The sequence below is a fragment of the Hippichthys cyanospilos genome, chromosome 14 (assembly GCF_059441005.1).
Source record: "Hippichthys cyanospilos isolate Australia breed blue-spotted pipefish chromosome 14, RoL_Hcya_1.0, whole genome shotgun sequence".
Lineage (NCBI taxonomy): Eukaryota > Metazoa > Chordata > Actinopteri > Syngnathiformes > Syngnathidae > Hippichthys > Hippichthys cyanospilos.
Genome location: NC_142382.1, coordinates 10,128,069 through 10,148,402, shown reverse-complemented (window position 1 = coordinate 10,148,402; position 20,334 = coordinate 10,128,069). Strand labels below are relative to the sequence as shown.

At 39.7% G+C, this 20,334-nt stretch overlaps 1 protein-coding gene across 3 annotated transcripts in view; it reads left to right on the top strand.

Annotated features, from left to right (window-relative positions):
- Positions 1–20,334, top strand: part of ttll5 (tubulin tyrosine ligase-like family, member 5) — a 55,478-nt gene that overhangs the window by 12,758 nt on the left and 22,386 nt on the right. Inside the window, exons 13-27 of one of the 3 annotated variants that reach the window (XM_088432494.1) lie at positions 5,860–5,941; positions 7,085–7,146; positions 9,663–9,739; positions 11,022–11,108; positions 11,214–11,305; positions 11,714–11,776; positions 12,350–12,498; positions 12,745–13,000; positions 13,830–13,947; positions 14,372–14,518; positions 14,602–14,693; positions 14,781–14,929; positions 15,203–15,727; positions 17,058–17,245; positions 18,967–19,097. In XM_088432494.1, the coding sequence (XP_088288620.1) occupies positions 5,860–5,941; positions 7,085–7,146; positions 9,663–9,739; positions 11,022–11,108; positions 11,214–11,305; positions 11,714–11,776; positions 12,350–12,498; positions 12,745–13,000; positions 13,830–13,947; positions 14,372–14,518; positions 14,602–14,693; positions 14,781–14,929; positions 15,203–15,727; positions 17,058–17,245; positions 18,967–19,097 (2,218 nt within the window). Of the gene's footprint in view, positions 1–5,859; positions 5,942–7,084; positions 7,147–9,662; positions 9,740–11,015; positions 11,109–11,213; positions 11,306–11,713; positions 11,777–12,349; positions 12,499–12,744; positions 13,001–13,829; positions 13,948–14,371; positions 14,519–14,601; positions 14,694–14,780; positions 14,930–15,202; positions 15,728–17,057; positions 17,246–18,966; positions 19,098–20,334 lie in introns of all 3 variants that reach the window. The other 2 variants (XM_088432495.1, XM_088432493.1) reach the window with 2 other exon arrangements.

Genomic DNA, 20,334 nt, shown 5'->3' with positions numbered 1-20,334 from the left:
AGTTGAGGATAATCCGGTTTTTCTGATAATCTCATGTTAGGGTGGTACAATTAACTTTTCTGTCTTGCAAGATAAAATAGACACAACAATGGACACAAATGAATAGGCTGGGTCTCAGGAGGATATGGGGGACACCCTGACATTTGGGGGCATTTACAGCCAACAGTAATCTTTACGTCGTTTTGAGGTCACTGATTGAGGTCCTCACTAACTTAAAGAGATACTAAACTTACTAAGCCATATTCAGCAGTAAAAAAGTTAATATTTTGTCTGTCATTAATTTACTAACTGGATTATTTTTCATGTGAAATGAATACTTTTAAAGCACATTTTTTCACTAGCTGTTGAGTGAAAATGACACGGGTTTCGCTTATGTCACATCCTCACATCACCAACCACAGAAAACAAGTGAGCCTTGATTGATCATTACTTAAGGCGAGAGCACATGATGCCATTTTCAGCCGTAAGCAAGAGCTAAGGTTTGTTTTTAAAGGTATTAATTGTACATAACACAATATAGTATCAAATCAACTATAGACACAATTTAAACTTTTTACTACTTAAAAGTTAAGTATCCCTTCAAGCCGATTTCAATGCGAGTTTGATTTACAACATCACTGATTGCTTTTTGGCAGAAAGAAAAAGTACAGTATTGATCGAGATTCCTGGTCTCTTTTGCAAGTGTTCACCCAAACCTTTTCTGCTTTAGACTGAAAAAAACCCAAAACAAAACCAAAAAAATTCTAGTTGGCACTTGTGTTTAAGAAAAATAGACCAAAGTCGATATAAAAAATGTCTTCTGCACTGTCTTTACTTTCCCTCTTGGCAGCCTATATTAGCATTCATCTTTGAGCTGACATCTGCAATGTGCTTTTAAGCAAGTGAAGCGTCAGAGTATATGCCAGCAAATGCATACATAAAAATGTGAGCTGGGATATAGTAAAGACACTTTTAAAAGAACTAATTGTTCTTTTCTTTCCACTCCCCAGTCTGTCTGGAACAGAGCCATGCAAGACTATGAATATTATTATTCATTTAATTTCCTGAAAATGTAATGTTTATTAACTCATTCTTTGCTAGCCCAGTTAAAATGGGTCTTTGAAAGAGGTTCCCTCAAAAATTGCTTCAATGAAGAATCAAGATTTCTCACTTACTTTACGACTATTCAGAATAAATAGAAAAAGTCGCAAAATCGATTTTCTAAATTTAGAAAAAAGCCCAAAAACCTCTTCTTCCTTTCGGCTTTCAAGTAATTATGCCGGATGCGCACTGCCAAGGAAGCCAATGTCACATGCTGTGAAGGCTAATTTCAAAACAAACACACCAAATAATACATGGGTGTCATTGCAACGGCTGTAATAAGCTTCAATTTTGAAGCCATCACTCTTACATCATCATTATTTTGCCATCACCTCCTCCCCACCAACTTCAACACACTGCCATTAAAAAATCATGTTAAATAGCTGATTAAGGACGCTAAGGAACCTCAGTCAGAAAGGCTGTCATTGTACCATACGGCACAAGTCTCTCTGCTAGCCACAAACGATTCGGTGCATTCAAATACAGTCGGACATTTCAACTGCTGAAAGAATAATGGGTCTATCTATGCTTTAAAGACTAATAACTGAAAATATATAAACGATGGGGTTTTTCTATCAATCTATAAAAGATGATATTCATTAAGGAGAATGATGGAGGTGAAATAACTGATATTTTATTTAAATACAATAAATGGCCCATCAAGCCTATTAAGTTTACAATCAAATAGTAAGACTTCTGTTTTCCAATATTGTGCTTAATATGTCAATTCATCAAACAAAATAATAGAGTTGCAGTTAAAAAAATACTTTCCTAACAATTCATAATCTTAATTTCTGCTTGAATCTACAAAGTAGACGGGTTTGGATGATGGTGATTTTTGATCTAAACACTGAACCAGAAATTGTTGTCAATCAAATCATTTTGAATGGAAAATTGTTTTAACTTTTTCAGGGCCAAGCATTATTGGAAAAGGGCAACTTCTAGAGTGCCAGCAATGATCATGTTCACTCATCTTTCAAGACCGACAGAAAATTGTATACATCAAATTGTATACATAAAATATGAAAGATTAATTACCATTCCTTACTTAGAATTACAAGTATGTAATGTATGTGTAGTATGTATGTCAACACTGCCCTCCAATGCTCACAGTTCTCACTAAAGGGCTCAATTGGCTTAATATTAGATAAGCCCGAGTCAAGGGTGTCAGCTACCCTCCGGTGCCTATCTCAGCTGTCTCCGGGAAGCAGGCGGGGGACACTCTGAACTTATTGCCTGCCTATTGCAGGGCACACAGGAATGAACAACCATTCATGCACCCAGTCACACCTAAGGACAAAAAAGTGTCCAATACACCAGCCACACGTTTTTTTTTTTTTTTTTTAAATCAAATTGTGGACCTCCCACCTCTAATCTTTGATGTCTATAGCTGGCAGTGAATGAGCCAAAAGCTTCAATGCAACGTCTACTGTTTTGAAAAATGGATTTGTTCCCCTTGCTCAAATGGTACTCATCTGTAACTAAAACTTTTTCTCCTGTTTCATGTTGACCGAAATAAAAACAACAGGTTTTTCTTTTGACACCGCTTAGAATCGCATGCGTGTTGGGCATGTGTGTCAGTGGTGAGTGGAAATTGCCACCCATGACGCTCCTCGCCACTGCCGTGTGATTAATGGACGGACTTTTTGCTGAGGGATGCTGATTACGAGATGTTTTGACTAAGATCTGATTAGCCAAGCCAAAGGCCTATTTTGTTACACAGCAAACATTCCACTTACTGGTCCTGTGTTCCACTGAGCGTCCCTCATTAAGTGCCGAGTGCGGTCGGATCCCCCCGTCCCGTTTTTATTTTGGTCGGACACGCCCACGATTTCACTGCTGTGATGACACTAGCACTGATCAGGATCAGACCCAGCTATCGTAATAAAGCTGACGGCTGTTCATTTGGACTTTGAAAGCGCTTTCATGAGAAGACGGCAATCGTTTATCAAATAGTGATGCAAGATGACTTCAGTGACGAAGATGCTCTGTGTTATTGTGGTTCTGATTGTGGCTGCACAGCCCGGGGTGGGGATTTTTTTTGTTTTTTTTTTTTGTTTCAGGGGGGTGGTTTGTCTCTTGTGGTAAAATTTCCAGCAGTGACTCTCCAATACTAATAAAATAAAAAAAAAAGCTCTTCATCATCCCTTTTTCTCTGTCACGTTTTCGCTTTCCCTCCCTCTTTAACGGGCCTATTGCGGATGTTCGCCGCCTCTCCTCTGCTCAGCTTGTCGCGGGCCGGTTTTTCAGCCGCAGAATGGACGTGTCTGGCTGTGAGTGGTTCAGCGGGCTCGTGGGGCAGGCAGGCGCGGCGTCTGCTCCTAATTGGGGGAAAAATGCGTGGCACATGGAGTCAGCTTGTCGGGGGCAGTGAGGTGGTGTAACACCTCCCCATTTTCCCCTTGTTGTTGTGGTGCCACCAATGAGCTTCTCCAGACTCTCAAAACAGTTAAGCAATATTCTGCTCCCAAGACTAATATATGCGGCAATACTCTTTTTAACCCATTCAATTCCAAAGGCATAGTTGATCGTTTTTGTTTTCCAAGAGTCCCGAAATTCAACCCAAGGTACTTTTCATAAATTTTCAAGTGATTAAAACTGTGTCTGTGAATGGCTGGTTCTAAATAAAGGAAGTTAATCACTTTAGGTAATACATTAATAAACCAAAGTAATTGAATACATTTAGTAGAGAAATTTTCAAGGATTACTTCAGGTACGAATGTACAGAATCAATTAATTTGGCACTTGATTGCCTTGAATAATGGATTACTATAGCGCTGAAATACTTAAATATCTCAAGTAATGAATTACTTTAGTTATTTACTAAAGAAATAATTTACTTTAGTACTTAAATCATTTGATATCAGCCATTTTTTGGCTATTCTTATTAAAAAAAACTTCTGTAATCAGACATCCATACACTGATGTGATAAAAACAAAAACATATATATATATATATATATATATATATATATATATATATATATATATATATATATATATATATATATATATATATATATGAATCGTATTCAAAGTATGTATAGTAACATAATCAACTCCTTGAGTACTTAATTACCTAAAGTAATTGATTCCTTGAGTACCTAATTACCGAAGGTAATTGATTACTTTAGTCCTTAATTTATTTAGTTCCAGCCATTGAATGAGTTAATCGTTTTGTGTTTTGACATAAAAAAAAGGGATAAGCCTCCAAAGTGGAAAAGAAAATCTTACTTGTCCTCTGTAGTGGGGGTCTTGTCCATCCCCAGATGCTAAAAAAGGCAACTTGTTTAGCAGATTTTGGCTTTGAGGAACATGGCAAAATTTGTTCTGTTCCATCATGAATATAAAATTTGCAGCCTCGTGGCTCTACCACGTTTTGTTGAGTTATGTAGGAAAAATGTTAGATTTTAGATGACACATAGTAGGAAAAGTAGTGGAGTGATTCAAGTAGGAATGGGCATTTGACTAAATCTCCTTGTTGGACAATTGGGAAAGTGAATAATGCCCGGAGGAGTTCTGCTGGACTTCACACCGGATCAACAGCATCTCTGCTGGTTGCAGGCGCGAGGTGATGCCGGGGGGGCGGATGACCCCAGGGAAAGGGCTTTGTTTTTATCATGTGAAATGTAATGGCATCAAAATAAGAATTGTCATCATTTATTTTTTTTAGTTTCAGGCACTTTAATGCACTTGATTCTTTTTTTCTGTTATTGGCTAAACTGTAACCCGTATAAACACTGTAAAAATGAATAACAGTTGTTGAAAATTGATTTATATTGATTTTTTCTGTTGTTGTTGCCGTCAAGTGGGGGTGGCGGGCGCGAAAAGTTTTTCTCTTTCCTAAATGTTTGTTGGGTTTAATTCACGTTTTCGTCACGGAAAGTCGGAAGCACTCTTAGTTGGAACAATCCCAACTCCCAGGTTTGTTTGTGTTTCGCTGTCTCATAGCCTGTGGTGTGCTTAACACTGGCACTGACCTTGAGACGCTTGACCAAACAACGCAAGTTGTGGCGGCTTTGAAATCTCCCTAAGTCTGTTCTCAACACAGTCTGTTCTTTTGAAGTTCCATTAAAGGCTTGTGTTTTTTTTTTTTTTTTCCCTTTTCTCGTCTTTAGCCGGGCTTTGCCCTAACCCTATAAAATAATTTGCTTCCCCGCATTTTGCCATTGGATCGACTGTGACACCCCCCACAGCAGTGCACAACTGCTGAACATGGGTACGTGCAAACGAGGCCACTGACACTGCAGTGTGTATCAGTGTGGGAAACAAGACGGAAAACTGGCTCACGCCAAATGGACAAGATAGTAAATTTAATGATGAGGGTGAAGCTCCACTGAGCGCTGCTCATCTTGTTAATGAGTTCTGACAATACGTAGACGGACATACTGTTCCCAGCCATGAGGACATTTTTGACTGTATCTACCAAACTATTCACGACCACAGTTTGTTTTTGATCCCCTGCCTTACATAAGCATTTAACGACTGATGAAATGTGTATGCACTTAGTTCATGTAGGAGAGCCAAGCCCTCAGTAGCAGCGCTGGATGAACGTTCTCCTTTGAGTGACTGAGTATATAACATGCATGTAATCCATAGCAGAGCGACATGGGCCATGTTGCCAAATGCCACATAAATAGTGTGCTGATAAACCTCTGGAAACGTTTGTGACTTTGATACTCCTCAGTTTTTTATTTGCAGCAATCAGGCCTTACTTTTGTTGACTTTCCAAGAGTGCGGCGAAAAGCTTTTGATTCCTTTTTCACTTTCCCTTTGTAGAACTTTATGGATTTGATGTGCTAATTGACTCCGAACTAAAACCCTGGTTGTTGGAGGTGAACCTTTCTCCATCCTTGGCCTGGTGAGTGACACTTTCCAAATTGAATTTCCAAACTGTGCGTTTTGAACTTGATATTTTAGTTTTGTTTTAGATTTGTTTTATTTTAGATTTGTTTTACCAACACAAAAAATGCCTTTTGGAATCAGCTGAAACACTGTTTCTCCAAAACATGTCATTGGAAGGTACCGGTCAAAAGTTTGGTGATACTGTCTAAATCAGTTTTTTCATTATTTTCATTTTCTTTTTTTTCAGAATTGTAGGATAATAGTCATTAGCATTATCAAGAAGTATTGATGGAATTACTTGGTTAAAAAACATGTCAACTCACTCATTGCCACTGACGGTTATAGACGTCAGAAATACATTTTACTAGGCTGCCAGTGTGTAATTATTCTACCAGTCACTATACATTACTGGCACATATCATGTCAAGTTAAATCAACTTCAAAATCAACAGTCTTAAAGGGCTTCACAAGTGAAATGGTTATAGGATACAACAAATTCAAAATGGGATTTATTTTGAAAAGAGTAAAATGCTCGCAGTAAATTAAAAAAAAAAATCTCAGAAGGTAATCTGTCATTTGTTGGGAGAGGACATTTAACTCATTCGCTGCCATTGATGACTAGAGATGTCAAAGATCCATTTCTATAGATTTGGCAGTTTGTTAATTAGAGCAGAATTATATTGAATAATATTATATGGGTGCAAGCCTGCAACTAATGATTATTTTAATTCATTTAATTTCAGCTTTTTCCAGACCCTCTTTTACCCTCATACACATTTGAAAATCTACAGTAGAAATTAGTACCTGGGATTGAATTTCTTGACTCTCTAAAAATATGTGTAAATTTAATCGATTAATCTGTCGGTTATTTGATTTATCATATTTTAAAAACAAACTCACACATTTTAATTTTCATTTCATTACATAAAAAAACATTTCAAAATGACAGCAAAAATGCACAAACATTCATTATGATTCAATTACTGGTTTAGTCCATAACATATCAGTAAATAGGTAAACATTTAGATTTTTTTTATTTTTCAAAAGTTAATAGCATGAATTTGAAAATGTTTCCAAACTTTTGACTGGTACTTTATGCTTGATTCCCTGATTTGTTATTTGATTTCAATTTAATTGCGCATCTTTTTCTTATTTGCAGTGATGCCCCCTTGGATTTGAAGATAAAAGCCAGCATGATTGCAGACATGCTCTCACTTGTGGGTTAGTGCACCTTAAATCAATTTTGAAACACAACTTAGCTTATTGTTTGAACTTATTGTTACTGGTGTCTTTTGATGAACTCTTGTGGCACGTATACAGTACATCGTGTGATTAAAGGATACATTGTCCAATTGTGTGACTGCAGCAGCTCGATTGTTGAACAAAAACTTGTACGTTTGCGTGAGAGCTTGTTAATTGAAGAAAATTAAGACATTTACTGTAAGTATGTAATCAGTAAACCATCGCAGTTGTGATTGTGGTGATTGCTAATGATTGATCACATTCATTTCGCATAGCTTGTAATACAGCATCTTCTGTTCAAGAACATATTTATCTTATCTTGGTCGTTTATTTATATTTGCTAAACAAGACAGAACACAAAGTTCAGCTGCATTGATGGGTATGTTGTATGTTTTGTGGCCTGAAACCAAAATCTTGCTAGCAAACCTGTCAAGAAATCACAAATAAAGATAATCACTTGATGATAAGTCACTCTTAGTACGACAAGCAGCGATTTCATGGAAATCAATCAATAGTTGTCAAATCTTTTTTGCTGAAAACCACAGATATTAGCTTTACTGCGGCGCCAGTGTCAGCGGAGACACTTGGATGAATTGGCTCTAAAATGTGCTAATCCATCAAATTGATGTTGATCCACTGTGAGATGAACTCATGGTGTGCTGCTTGTGGTCGAGTGTTTGCTGTTTACGCTATGCCAATTTGCTTTTAAATCAAGTACTACAAATAACAATGTTACATGCCCTGACGAATTTCTGACCATATGATAACCAAAATCGTTAATTACAAATAATTGTAGTGGGTTTGTGGTGTGTGTGCATAGATCGTTTTCCTATCGTGTGTCCTGACAAGCAAGATCACCCTGCACATAAAATGAAATGAATCTTAAGTATGTAGACATAACAAATAGTAGCCTGAAGCGGCATAAACAAGGCTTAAATGTGTTTGAACAAGAGGTCTCCTCCCCTAATAATTGATAGTGTGTGTTTTTGTGTTTTTCTCATCAACAACACATACAGCCAAAGAAAACCTCAAAGCTCATTTTCATCATTTTAGAGAATGTTGTCGATTCTAACCAAAGCAGTGTGCAGCGAGACTACCTATTAGTTGGTGTCAATCAAACTGATCTGTTTAATACATCTGTGATTCTATCATAATCATATTGAAGAGAAATATGCCTTTGTGCTTGTACATTCCTATACAAAAGTATGAGTCAATAGTGCCGTGCCTTCTAGCAATGAAATCGGGTCATTAAGGAAGGGATGGAATCATATTTGCTTGTGTCTTTGGAATGTGACGTTTCACTAAGCCAAGGGAAAATCAGTAGTGGCTTGTAAAACATAGCACGTCTATTATGTTCCAAATCATCCCAATCATTTCTGACTGATAATACAAACTCAGATCTCTATATGGTAACAACCTTCCATTACCATTCATGCTATGCCTTTATGTCACTGGCGGCGCCATGGGACCAATATACAATATGTGTTTAACTAGTCATCATTTTGTTGACACTCTAAAGCAATGATTCTCATCAATCTTTACTTTGCTCTTGTGACAAAGTTGTGACCTTTGATTGACCTTTGGATACCAACTAACCTACTAAAAGGGGAACATTGGCGATTGTTGGCAAAGGTAGCATCCTTTTGCTCTTGTCAGTTTTTGTTCCGAAACATTCTTAGAAGGCTCTTAAGACATTATGAAGCATTCTTACTTGCTCCGAAACGGTCTTGTTTTTCACATTACAAGGACATTTGGAACATGTTCACATTTTTCTTGCAACTCAAAATACAATTAAGACTGTTTCACAATGTCTTTAAACGTCTTAAGAACAATTGCGACCTTGAGAAAATCCTGATGAATCCTTGAAATTAGTGTGCATTTTCTACCTTCAGCGAAACATTGACGAACCCTTGACTTGAGCGTGTAATCGCTACCTTCAGCCCCAAGTAGTGAATGCACATTCGCTGCCTTCAGCAAAACTCGCAAATACTCGCATCTCAGTGGGATAGGGGATTTATACAGTAAAATTTAAAAACATCCATGCATCATGCTACACTTCAAAAACCTCTAAGAATACATGTACAGTAGATTACATTTAATTTGTCTGTTTCCTTGTGTTGCTATTCTAAACCTAAAACTGTTAAAAATATAGTGTAGTTCATAAATAGGTATTGTAATGGATTACCAAACTGTAGCATTTGGTGGTAGTGAAAATAATAATAATAATAATAATAATGTTATTTCAGGTGTAGCCCTTCACATTAATCTGTACAAAAGTATCTCTCAGGTTCAAAATGGTTGGTTATCCTAGCTGTAATCAATATCGTTTTAATAACCTACTGTAGGATCAAAACAGCCTCCTTTCTCCAATGAAGATTTACAGTTTGGTTTATGTGTAGCAAATAGTGTTTTGAAATGAAACAGAAATCTAATAGGTGACATACAGTGTCATTGTTATGTAATAGCTCTTTTTTTTTTTTTTTTGATCACTGAAGGATTGGTGTGTCAGGACCCCCTGAAGAAGCCGCGCTCTGAGCAAGTTATCCTGGAGCAGCCAGCACAAAGAACACAGGTAACAGGTCACATTTCAACTGAGCGGCGCAGGAGAGCGATGAGTCATACTCTCACTTTCAACAGTCATGTCGAGCATCGCATGCAGTTTATTCCTGATTGCTTCGACACACAATAACTTTCATTGTGCCAGGATGAAATGTGAAGGTCACATGTCAGTGTCGCTGACTTTCCCCACCTGTTGCCTCCTAGCAGCCTTTTAACTGCGCCTACAGCCACTTCACGTTTTCTTTTCCTCCCCCATCCATATTAATTCCCTTTTACTTTTTTCCCTTTGCAATTCCCTGATGTTTCCTACATTACCGGTAAGAAATTGCTTTTGCCCTTTTCCTGATTTGATTATGTTCCTTTTACTGTGATTCACTGTGACAGGCAAATGGCCTACGTGGCTTTCTAATGCAACATTTTAGGAGATTTCTCATTACATTAACAAAGTGGCCAGCATAAGTCTATGTTTGAAATACAGCAATGCACCACTTGGCTAAAAAGCTCTGAACTTTTCTTTATAAACTCACTGTGACAAACCCAAAAGCCTGACTGTAAATCAAACTTGTCATAGAGGCTGTTGAAGAACTCTGACCGCCTTGAGAGAACCTGTCGTCTTCCTTTACTTTGACTGGGGCAACAGTTGAGCCTTTTATTGAGCGCTTAGGCCTTTTCACTTCTTGGCTGCCTTTGCATCCCCCCCAGTCACGTCAGATGAATTAAAAGTAATCCTGTTGCTATTTAGATGACATTCTCTGAATGCGATGCTTTTTGGGCGCTGTTCCGCTGTCCTGATCTCCACTCCAACTTGCTTGCCAAAGCTGTCAATCACTGCCTGGTAGTACATGAGAAGAAAAGGCAACAAAAGTGTTACAAATTAAACATTTATCGTATGGCTTCTTGTTCATTTACAATATGGCACTTTGTCTGGAGAAACCGTTGGATCAAAGAGACGGACTTTTGGGGTAATTTATGTAACCCCAGAAGTTGAATCATATGAATAACCCACAAAACTGTAGCGGCATCGCGCTGTGGTAAAATGGCCGTCTCCCAACGGTGGGGCTGTGGGTTCAATTTCCAACCATTGTGACCATGTTGAAGTGTCCTTGAGAAAGACGCTGAACCTCCAATTGCTCCTGATGCTGCATCAGTAGCTCAATGAATAGTCAGTTTAAAATTTTGTTATATCCATAGCATTTTTGTTCAATGAATAACCCAAAAAGTTACATTAGTCCCAATTTTGGTTTTTACACAACCTTTTATGTGGTTTGACATTTTAATTGGTTCTGTAGGTGCAGAAGCCCCCAACAGCGAATGACAATGAAGCAGCGGAGCTTAAAGACAAGCCAGAAGGAGACAACATTTTAAGCTTGACTGCTGAGCAGGTACAGTCCTGTTATGTGCTGCGTGTCACGCTTTATGTTTAGGCAGCCTTTTCGGAAGACCAGCACGTCTTAAAACATGTGTTTCATTTCGGTTCACGGTGGTAGATCAAAGTCTTGAGGAGGACAAGGGAGGAGTATGAAAGGAGAGGAGGCTTCATTCGAATATTCCCCACTGAAGACACATGGGAGCTCTATGGGTAAGCTGAGCCAAGATGGAAAAAAAAAATCCTGATTATTTATAATTCCAAGATCCCCATCTGTCCATTATGTTACTCATTATACTTTCCTCAGATGAGCAGGCTCAAATTACTCCCTTAAAGTAGACCTTGCTACATACTTAAAAAGTTTTTCTTTTCTCCAAGCGACTGCTTTATGTTAAAATGCCATCACAGCCTTTATTGCTAAAGGAAATCCATTTTTAGTACAACCGTTTGTATTCCCATATGAGGATTTGTTCCTTGATTGATACATGGCCTTTTCACTGCATGCATTTTTACTTCCATCCTAGCACCATCCCTTCAAGTTATTTACCACTAATAACAAGATTGAAGCTCATTTGCCCTTTCTGATCGCTCTAATTTTGCTCATCATCTCCCATTTCTCAGTGGATATCTGAAGTCCAAGACATCATTGAACTCGATGTTGGCAAACAGACTTTTCCATGGAAGGTAAGCATTTCCATTGTGGTCAGGATCAGGGGGCTGGATCTCTCCTTCAGTTTATGGAAGCATTTGGATTCCAGCATGGAGTTTGTTTTGTCTTGCACTTGGTTAGGTGAGAGGAACAGCTGAGAAGAGGATATGCGCTCAACTTTTCCAGTGTGCCCACTGTCTGAGTGCCATCATTTTGGGAGAAGGAAGAGAAAGACTGTCACACAACATTTATGATCGTGTATTACAGAAGTTGCACAAATGTGGTTTCAACCAAGCACCTTTATTGTTGATACTGAGACTAAATCATTGGCATCGTCTAGATTTTTATGGACATCACATTCAAGAGTATCCCTTTAGAGGTCGTTCAATGCTTTAATGCCTCAGTGACTGTTATTATTTAACATTTATCCTTTCTCCTTTGGACCATCGCTGTCAGTCATGTCAACATCTGGAAAAACGACTCAAACTTACTAATCTTTCTCAGAGTTTGCTCAGCAACGTCTTTTTGGAAATGCTAATTTCCATATAAATCACTGGTATTGTTGTTGTCACCACGGTTGTGTTGACATGTCTTCTTCTGTCTCGAAGGAATGCGTGCGGGAATGCGCAGCTGCAGATGGACACACTTGATGGCTACCACGCCGTCCAGTACGAGAGGAAGCTGCTGTCTCTGGAGGCCCGTAAGCGGAGACGGCACCACCTGAGTCATCGCTCTGCTGCTGGAAAGAAGAAATGGGGTAGGCCTGATGTTTGCTACTTCAGCTCGGTAAACTGCAGGCTGGAGTGCACTTTTGGTTCCAATAAAAAAAAAAATAAAAAAAACCTCCCATGTGTCACACTGGGGTTAGCCAAATATGGCTCTGAATGAGTTGATGTCATTGTAGCAAAAACAAAAAGCCTATTTTGAGTGTGTGTGTATTTTTGCCCAAGTTTTGGTGATGCAACTGACATATGTCTTCCCCTTGCAATGCTGCATACTTCAGGGAAGGAATCCAAGGCCTCCCTGATGGAGAGCAGTAGCCTGGAGGGAGAGGACTGCATACAGGAGGAGAGAGAGGAGATGAAACATGTTCCTAAGCCCGTCGCGCACAAGGGTTTGGTCGCAGAGCAAAGAAAAAAACTGGCTTCGCCAGCACAGGGCGCTCGCAGCGACGCTCTGTCCAGCACGCGGGCAGCAACGCGCAACAGCAGGCCTCATGTCAACCTGCTTCTCTTCCTCCAGCAGGGTTGGGACATCAGGTCAGTGTGCGTTCTGGTCGGCTGCTCATGCTCCTTCATCATGCTCCCTCGCTTTATTTTCTCATGCTAACCTCCTTGAAAATTGACATTAAGGGCATGTTTGCTCCAACCAAAAGAGAGGAGCATAATTTGGAACTATAGTTGCCTGCAGGTTTATGTTTTGATGGGCTTATTTTTGTCTCACCGCAGTAAAAGACCAGGGTTGATGACACTAGTAATTTTGAATCACCACCACTCAGTCTATTTTTTTAAACTTATTTGAACAATTGAATCAAACTTTTTGTGTTTGTGTGCGTGTGTGTGTGTGTGTGTATATTTGTACAGACATTGTATTTGACTATTTAACAGTAATTTCTTTTCTTTCTTTATTCTTTTTTGTCTTTGTTTAGCTTTTATAATAGAGAGGAATTGTAAAAAAAAAAAAAAAAAAAGGCAGATTTTTGCTGATTTTTCAGGGTCAGTATTTGAATTAAATGTGTTAACATTAAAACTTGTGTAAAACATGTGTACAACATCAACAAAATTAAACGGTCAAGCCCAAGTTTGTTCACATTGGGTAGCCTAAAGTCAGCTGGGATAGGCTACAGCTCCCCTATGCTACATAACAAAAATCTAATATTTTTATATCAAAATAATGGTTCACCAAACTTAGCTGTCTTGGTGTTCACGTATGTTTTATGATTTGAATGGGAGAACATTGGTTCCACAGCACTTGCGGTCCCATCATGTTTTTCTTTTATGACAGACTATTTTTTGACACTATAATGACATCAGTTTTAATACACAATGCAAAAATGCTACTTTTTGTCATCTTTTGTTTCCTCTCCAGTAAAGTGCAGGCCCGGATGACCTTTTCCTCTTACCTACAACGGGTTCAACAAAGACTTTTGCAAGAGAGTAGGGTCAAAGGCACTCCGGCTTGGGCGGACAAGGACAATGACCAAATGGTACAACTATTCCAAACATCTCTGTAGTATTAGTGGTAATGAAAAGGGGTGTCATACTTTACTCTGAATGGAACATTGTCTTCTATTGATGTATCAACACGTTATGCCAGATTTCCCCTTATTATTACTCATCTGTGCCCTGGCTGTGGTTGAATTGAAGACATAGCGGAAAATGGGGCCTTATAAGAAATCTGCCTTATTGGAAAGTTTTGTTGGTGTACCAGAATTATGGCATGTATCATCATTATCTTCATCAGCAGCAACCTCAAACCTTTAGGAGCAGCATAGTGACGTTTGTCTGATTTATGAGACTATCCCTATATTTGAAAGTGAATGCAGACATAAGTAAATTTACAGTTACGTTATGATAATCAATTATTCCAAATACTTTGTACATGTTGCTTGTGTGTCCGTGTGCGCACAGGAGCTTGTAGTTCGCTTCCTCAGAAGGGCTGCCAGTAACCTCCAGCAAAACATGAAAGTGGTTCTGCCCAGTCACCAGCTACCAGTCCAAGACCGCAGACGCATCCTGTCCGAGCAACTAGGAGAGTTTATCCAGTGTTATGAAAAGGTGCCTATTCCCAGAGTGTGCTTTAACCTCAACACAGGAGACATTGTGTCATTTTTTTCTGTTATGCTTCCTTATCTTCTTAGGAAACTGAGCATATAGTGAAAAAACAGGAGACCAGTCCAAAGGAGAAGTGTGTTGCCACCAGTGTGTTTCAGGACTACATCACGACTGCGAGGTTAGTCAATTGGCAAGCCGTTTTGCAGTGTTCAGCGGAGCGATTGCAATCTGCAAAACACATTTTTCTCCCATTTAATTTTAACAGTGAAAGTGATCTGGAGGAAGTACTGACGTTCTACACACAGAAAAATAAATCAGCCACCGTCTTCCTCGGTGCAAAAGTCAGGCGTGTTAAAAAAGCCTTTTGTGAAATACACGCCTCCGATGAGCCAGGCAATTGTGAGACGTCCAAAAGTGAGTCCAATCCATGTTTTTTCATGCTTCTCTTACACTTGGTCTGGTTTATGTTTAATGTTTTATCATTCAAGCACAGTAAACAGGAATTTTGCTGTTTCAAGCTGTAAACTCACCAAAATAAATGAAAAAAAAAAGATTGAGTCATCCAGGGTGAAGTGAGGGTCACTTTCAAAGTAGTCGATCTCATTTGAAGAAAACAAATGTGTGTCAGAGCCATGGAATGGCTTAGCGGTGATAAAGGAGCTCTGGCTTCTTTCTTTTTTTGAACAGCACTGCTTGTGTCCAAAGATGTTTCCAGCTCTACAGAATCAACAACATCCGCAGAAAAAGTCAGCAGTGACACAGACGGCAAGGTCACCGAAAGTCAACCCACGTTTTGTTTGACTGAAGGCCAGCTGACTGGATTTGGTCGTGCAAAAATCCATCCACAAGTCCCGGCTTCCCAACGCTGCTGTATCTTACCATCGACTTCAGACTTCCCCCATATGCACCCACAGAGCTGCTCCATCATCCCATCGTCCAAGCCTCGTCATCCTCCTCCACCTCTGCCGCCACCCCCGCAGCCACCATCCTTTTCTCAGTCCTTGGCAAAGTCTCAATTCCACCAGACTGAGGCATTCAGCAACTCTCTTGTTTACACTCCTCCCTCTGTGTCAACGGGGCAACCAACCCAGGTTCTCTGGAGGATCCCATCTTCCACATCGCTCAGGTCGAACTCCGGATCAGCTTCTTCCATCACCAGTGCACTTCACATTTATAGCCAGAAGCTCTCTCGACCAACATCTGCAGCCCAAGGTAGGCGCTACACACTTCTGTCAACATGCTTTTTGCCAAAGGAGTTTAGTGGGGTTTTTTTTTTTCCTCTAGCGCCGTTAGCTGTTTGGCTGATTACTGTTGTCCCTATAATGTAAATGTCAGCTAATTTCTGCAACTACTGTTAAATTTTCAACAGTAATGTTTAACAGTAGTCGCAGAAATGAGCTGACCTGAAGGGCAGCAGTATCACCATAACATCATAGGTTTGGATCAGTAAACTGGTCTGTGCATGCTGCAATTTGCTCTTATACCGAGTTTACCACAAGTGGGAAAATACATGAGTGCTGTCTAAGCTAGCTAACCCCAGAATGAAAATGGTTCCTCAACTTTTTTGACCCCCAAAATCTCTTGTGCTCTATCTCTTTTTTTGTGGTTGTATGATTGTTTGTGTGTGTGCCTGTGTGTGTGGAGGGAGGACAGTCTTACATTACATAATTAACTACTAATGTTGAAATGGCAAAATGATAAAGCACATTGTTTGACTGACTTCCTGCAGTCAAGCACAACAATCTATTGTGACTCAATACATACTGCCCTGTGATCTGTTATTTATTTATTTGTTTATTTACATTCTTGGACAGCTTTATTGAAGCCATGTAGATAAAAGCGTTGACTGTGCACACAATATTAATATTCTTGATTCTAGCCGACACGAACTCAAAACAGTGATTGTGCTTGTTTGCATCTTAAAATGCTATGATGCATTTCACTCAGATGTGAGTGAAAATGAGAATACTCCCATAATGCATTTCACCATGTTCAATAGGAGATTTATTTATTTTTTTTATTATGTGTTCTATAATGTATAGTTTTTTTAGGGACTTTAGTGAGTACTATTGTTTTGTGAATCAGGTGATTTTCTCTAGTTTATTCGTCATTACAAGTGTTACATTGGATTACATTTTTTTTGTTCATTGGGCAAGTCATGGGATATACCAATACTAACTTCACCATTGACCGGGGATCGAGGCATTGGATACTCGTGGTCTAAATGAACAAATTAAAAGAAGTATCATTTAAGAGAAGTATCATATAAGTAAACTACCGTCTGAAAAAAACAAAACAATCCTTACTTATACGCTTATTTCTGTTAGTTCGGTTGAGCAACTTTTCAAAGTAAAACTCTGCAAACATCCATCTGTATCTTTCTATGTAGCGGTGACTCTCGTCCGAGTTGGTTCCACTTAGCAAAGTTCAGCTGCCACAGGAAGTACCAGAAAGTGGCCTGCTCGTTAACGTGTGTTCAAACAGACAAACAAATGAACACAATCTGCTTTTGTAACACACATTTCTTCCGTCCGTGTCACAGGGTATAAAACGTACAGTTCCAGTAAGCTGAAGTCAAACTCCGAGGGAGGCTTCAGGGAGTCGAACGCTCTCACTGTCCGGGCCCAGTCCAACCAGCAGGTCTTTATCTCAGCCCTCCAGAAGCTGGCAGACAAGCAGGTTGCTCGCACCACCGCTCGCTCCAGTCACATCAACCTTCTGACGCGGCATGTGAGTTGACCTGCACCTTTCTTATTAAATCCCAGGTGGGACCATTTAATAAGAAAGCTATGCTCAAATAAGAATGTACAGGATGTTGGGTTGATAAACAGCGTTTCATGGAAGGAAGACAAATGTGGACCTTTTGCAGGAGGCTCGCTCACTGTGAGGTCTTTTATATTTCTCTTTGGCAATGTTTTAATTCTTTCCTGACCCCCCGCTGGCCGGCGTCATCGAGTTGCTCACTCTTCCAGCAGACCTGTCGGAGCCGGAGGGTCTGCAGCCGCGAGCAGCGCACCTTCCTCCCCCTTGGTTGCGTGTGGACTGTAGCTTTTTGCGGGGGCGGCTTCTGGTTCAGGGTTTGAAACTGGCTGAGCGGAGCATCACGTCTCTGCGCTGTGTGAGGTCTCATTATCAGATGCACCATGGGGGAGTGATTTCTGTTGATACTCAACAAGCCGCTAGTTTGTGGTAATTGATGCTTATAAATACAGGAATGTGACCAAGCGATGCTTCACATCAGCTTCCCACATTATGTTAGTGCGTTGAGCCCGTCAGCCTTTGCTCACACCACCACCTCCGGCTGCTCTTCCTCCTACTACTTGTCTGCTTCACTGGATGTTTTCTGTCAGAGTTTCTTAGGATGACACAAGACCACACAGGCTGCAGTTAAGCTGCTTCGACATTATTCTGCCTATCTGAAAGGTGTTTACTGTATTCCCTTTGAGAAGTGAGTCCAGGACATGGCAGCAATTTGTTATGCGGAGCAAAGCAGACTTGTGTGCTGCATTGATTCTTTTTAAAGGCTAAGATTATAAGTCATTAAATCACTAGCTGAAGCAAAAAGGAGAACTTTATAAACATGAACAAATCACTCTTGTACAGCACTACCTCTACAGTCTCCTTGACTACTCGCTCTCATACAAGGTTTCAAACAAAAAAAAACCCTGCCTACACCTGTTTTCCACTCAACAGAATTTATAATTATGAAGATGAGATTCTGTATAGCTGCCCTAAATTATGCTACATGGCTAATCCTTTCAGGCCTGTAATGATCCTTCCAATTTATTATGGGAGACAACAAATATAGTGTGTGTGTCCTTCCTCTAATATGTCACTAAGTTACTCATGTAATGACCATGGCCGCCCGTCATGTGAGTGCAGAGAGGCAGTAGTGGCAGAGGAATAATAAACCAGTCCTTTTAAACATGAAAGACCTCCACAGTGGTATAAGACGCTGCTTGTTGTAGTGGAAAAGCTGACATGAGTCCTTCTGTAAAACTTGGCACCATCACAATGTTTCATCTTTTAGTGCCAAAGGGGGCAAGTGAAACAAATAACACACTAAATTGCGTGTAGTGCCGTTTCAGCTTTTGCAATGAAAGCGGCGCTGATCGGCTGATGGGGTTGGAAATAGATTTGGCTTAGCAAGTCACGATAACTGTTTCCTTAATGGAGAGGTTGGGAGTGGTCCTCCTAGATTTAGTGGTGAGTGAGCGCATGGAGCAGGCTGGGTTTGCATGATGTGTAAATTTTGAAGGACCTTCATTTGCATGCAAGACTGCATTGGTCAATATTGGGAGGCAACATGGGTGCTTTTGGAAAAATATTAACTTTGCTTTGACCATAGAGAATACTAAAAGCATTTGAAAGCATAGTCGCTCCTTGTTTTTGTAAATATGACATCACTTTTGAATCGATGGATGTTTTTGACTTTTCTCTGGCCTCCACAGTTGTCCAGGCTAAACCTGGCAAGCCGGATGTTGAGTGGTGAGACTCCAAAGATGCTGGCCCCATCTGCCAATATTCAAGGACCCAAAGGGCTGGACCACTCCTCAACTGATCCTCTTAGGAACAGGACCCAGTAAGTCCAAAGAAATGTTTCAAAAGCCTCTATATTAAAGCATGGCAATGTATATCCAGGGCTGCAGATAAAAACTTGGTTGACTGTTATCGCACACTCACGCACACGCACACACGGAAATATAAATATACTGTATATACCACAAACAAAATTATTTAGAATGCAGTGCATAAACCACTGGGGACGAATCAAACGTATTACTGGGACATTTTTTTTACTTGACTTCCCCTTTCACAATTTATGCGCAAACACACACCTGCACATCATTTTTCCTCCGAGGCATTTTTATTCTGAACTGGATGACAGCCTATTTAATTCCAATTGCAAAAGCAAATGATTATACTGTATACTAGGGCCAGTTTTTTTATAAAAAGCAAAAAAAAATTGCTGCTTGTTAGTCCAATTTGAGATGATGCATATTATATGCTCATTAGCATTAATCGCAAAGCGAAACAATAAATCAATATTCAGTGCAAGGCCCAAAGCCTTTAAAGTGTTGATTTTGAATGTGAAATTTTGACTTTTTTTTTTTTTTTTTAACTAAGAAAGAGCGGCAAGAAAAAAGAAATGATTCAGTGGTGCTGCTCAGGTATCAAGTATTGTTCGCTTTCTCCAAATTCTTTTTGTGTGATTTACTTCAGACACTTGGAGCCTGTTTGAGCCCATGAGTGTATTTGGTCATACTCAATAGCGTCTAAAGTCTCTGAGTGGTCTTACATAGACTTGTAGATTGAGAAATGCCAGGGTAATGATGATGGTGTGGACACCGCCCTCTGGGCAGGCTCGTTTCAATTGACACTTAATCCTTATGTGTTTTTGTCTCATTTTAATGTTCCTAGAGGATTACGTAAGGTGTGTGCGTGTGTATGTGTGTGTGTGGAGGGGGGGCAGCAGACTGCCGGTCCTCTCCTTTCTTGAATAGTGACAGACAGAAGGTCATCATATTTCACTCTTCCAGCATGATCAACACATGATTTCATAATGCTCTCTGTCTCATTGAGTTTATCCTGAAAAGTAGTTGACCTATCATCACTGAGTTTCGACCTCATCATGTTGCTCGATCCAGACTGTTTTTCCTGTCCAACACTTCCTTAGTTTTGGAACTGTGAGGGAATTCCAGGAATGTTTGGCTTTTCCCTTTTAAAATGTTTTATTCACACAACTCATGAATGAGTGTTTCTTTTTTTTTTTTTTTTACTATGGCAGGTAGCTTGTGTTTATTTTCATATTTAATTTG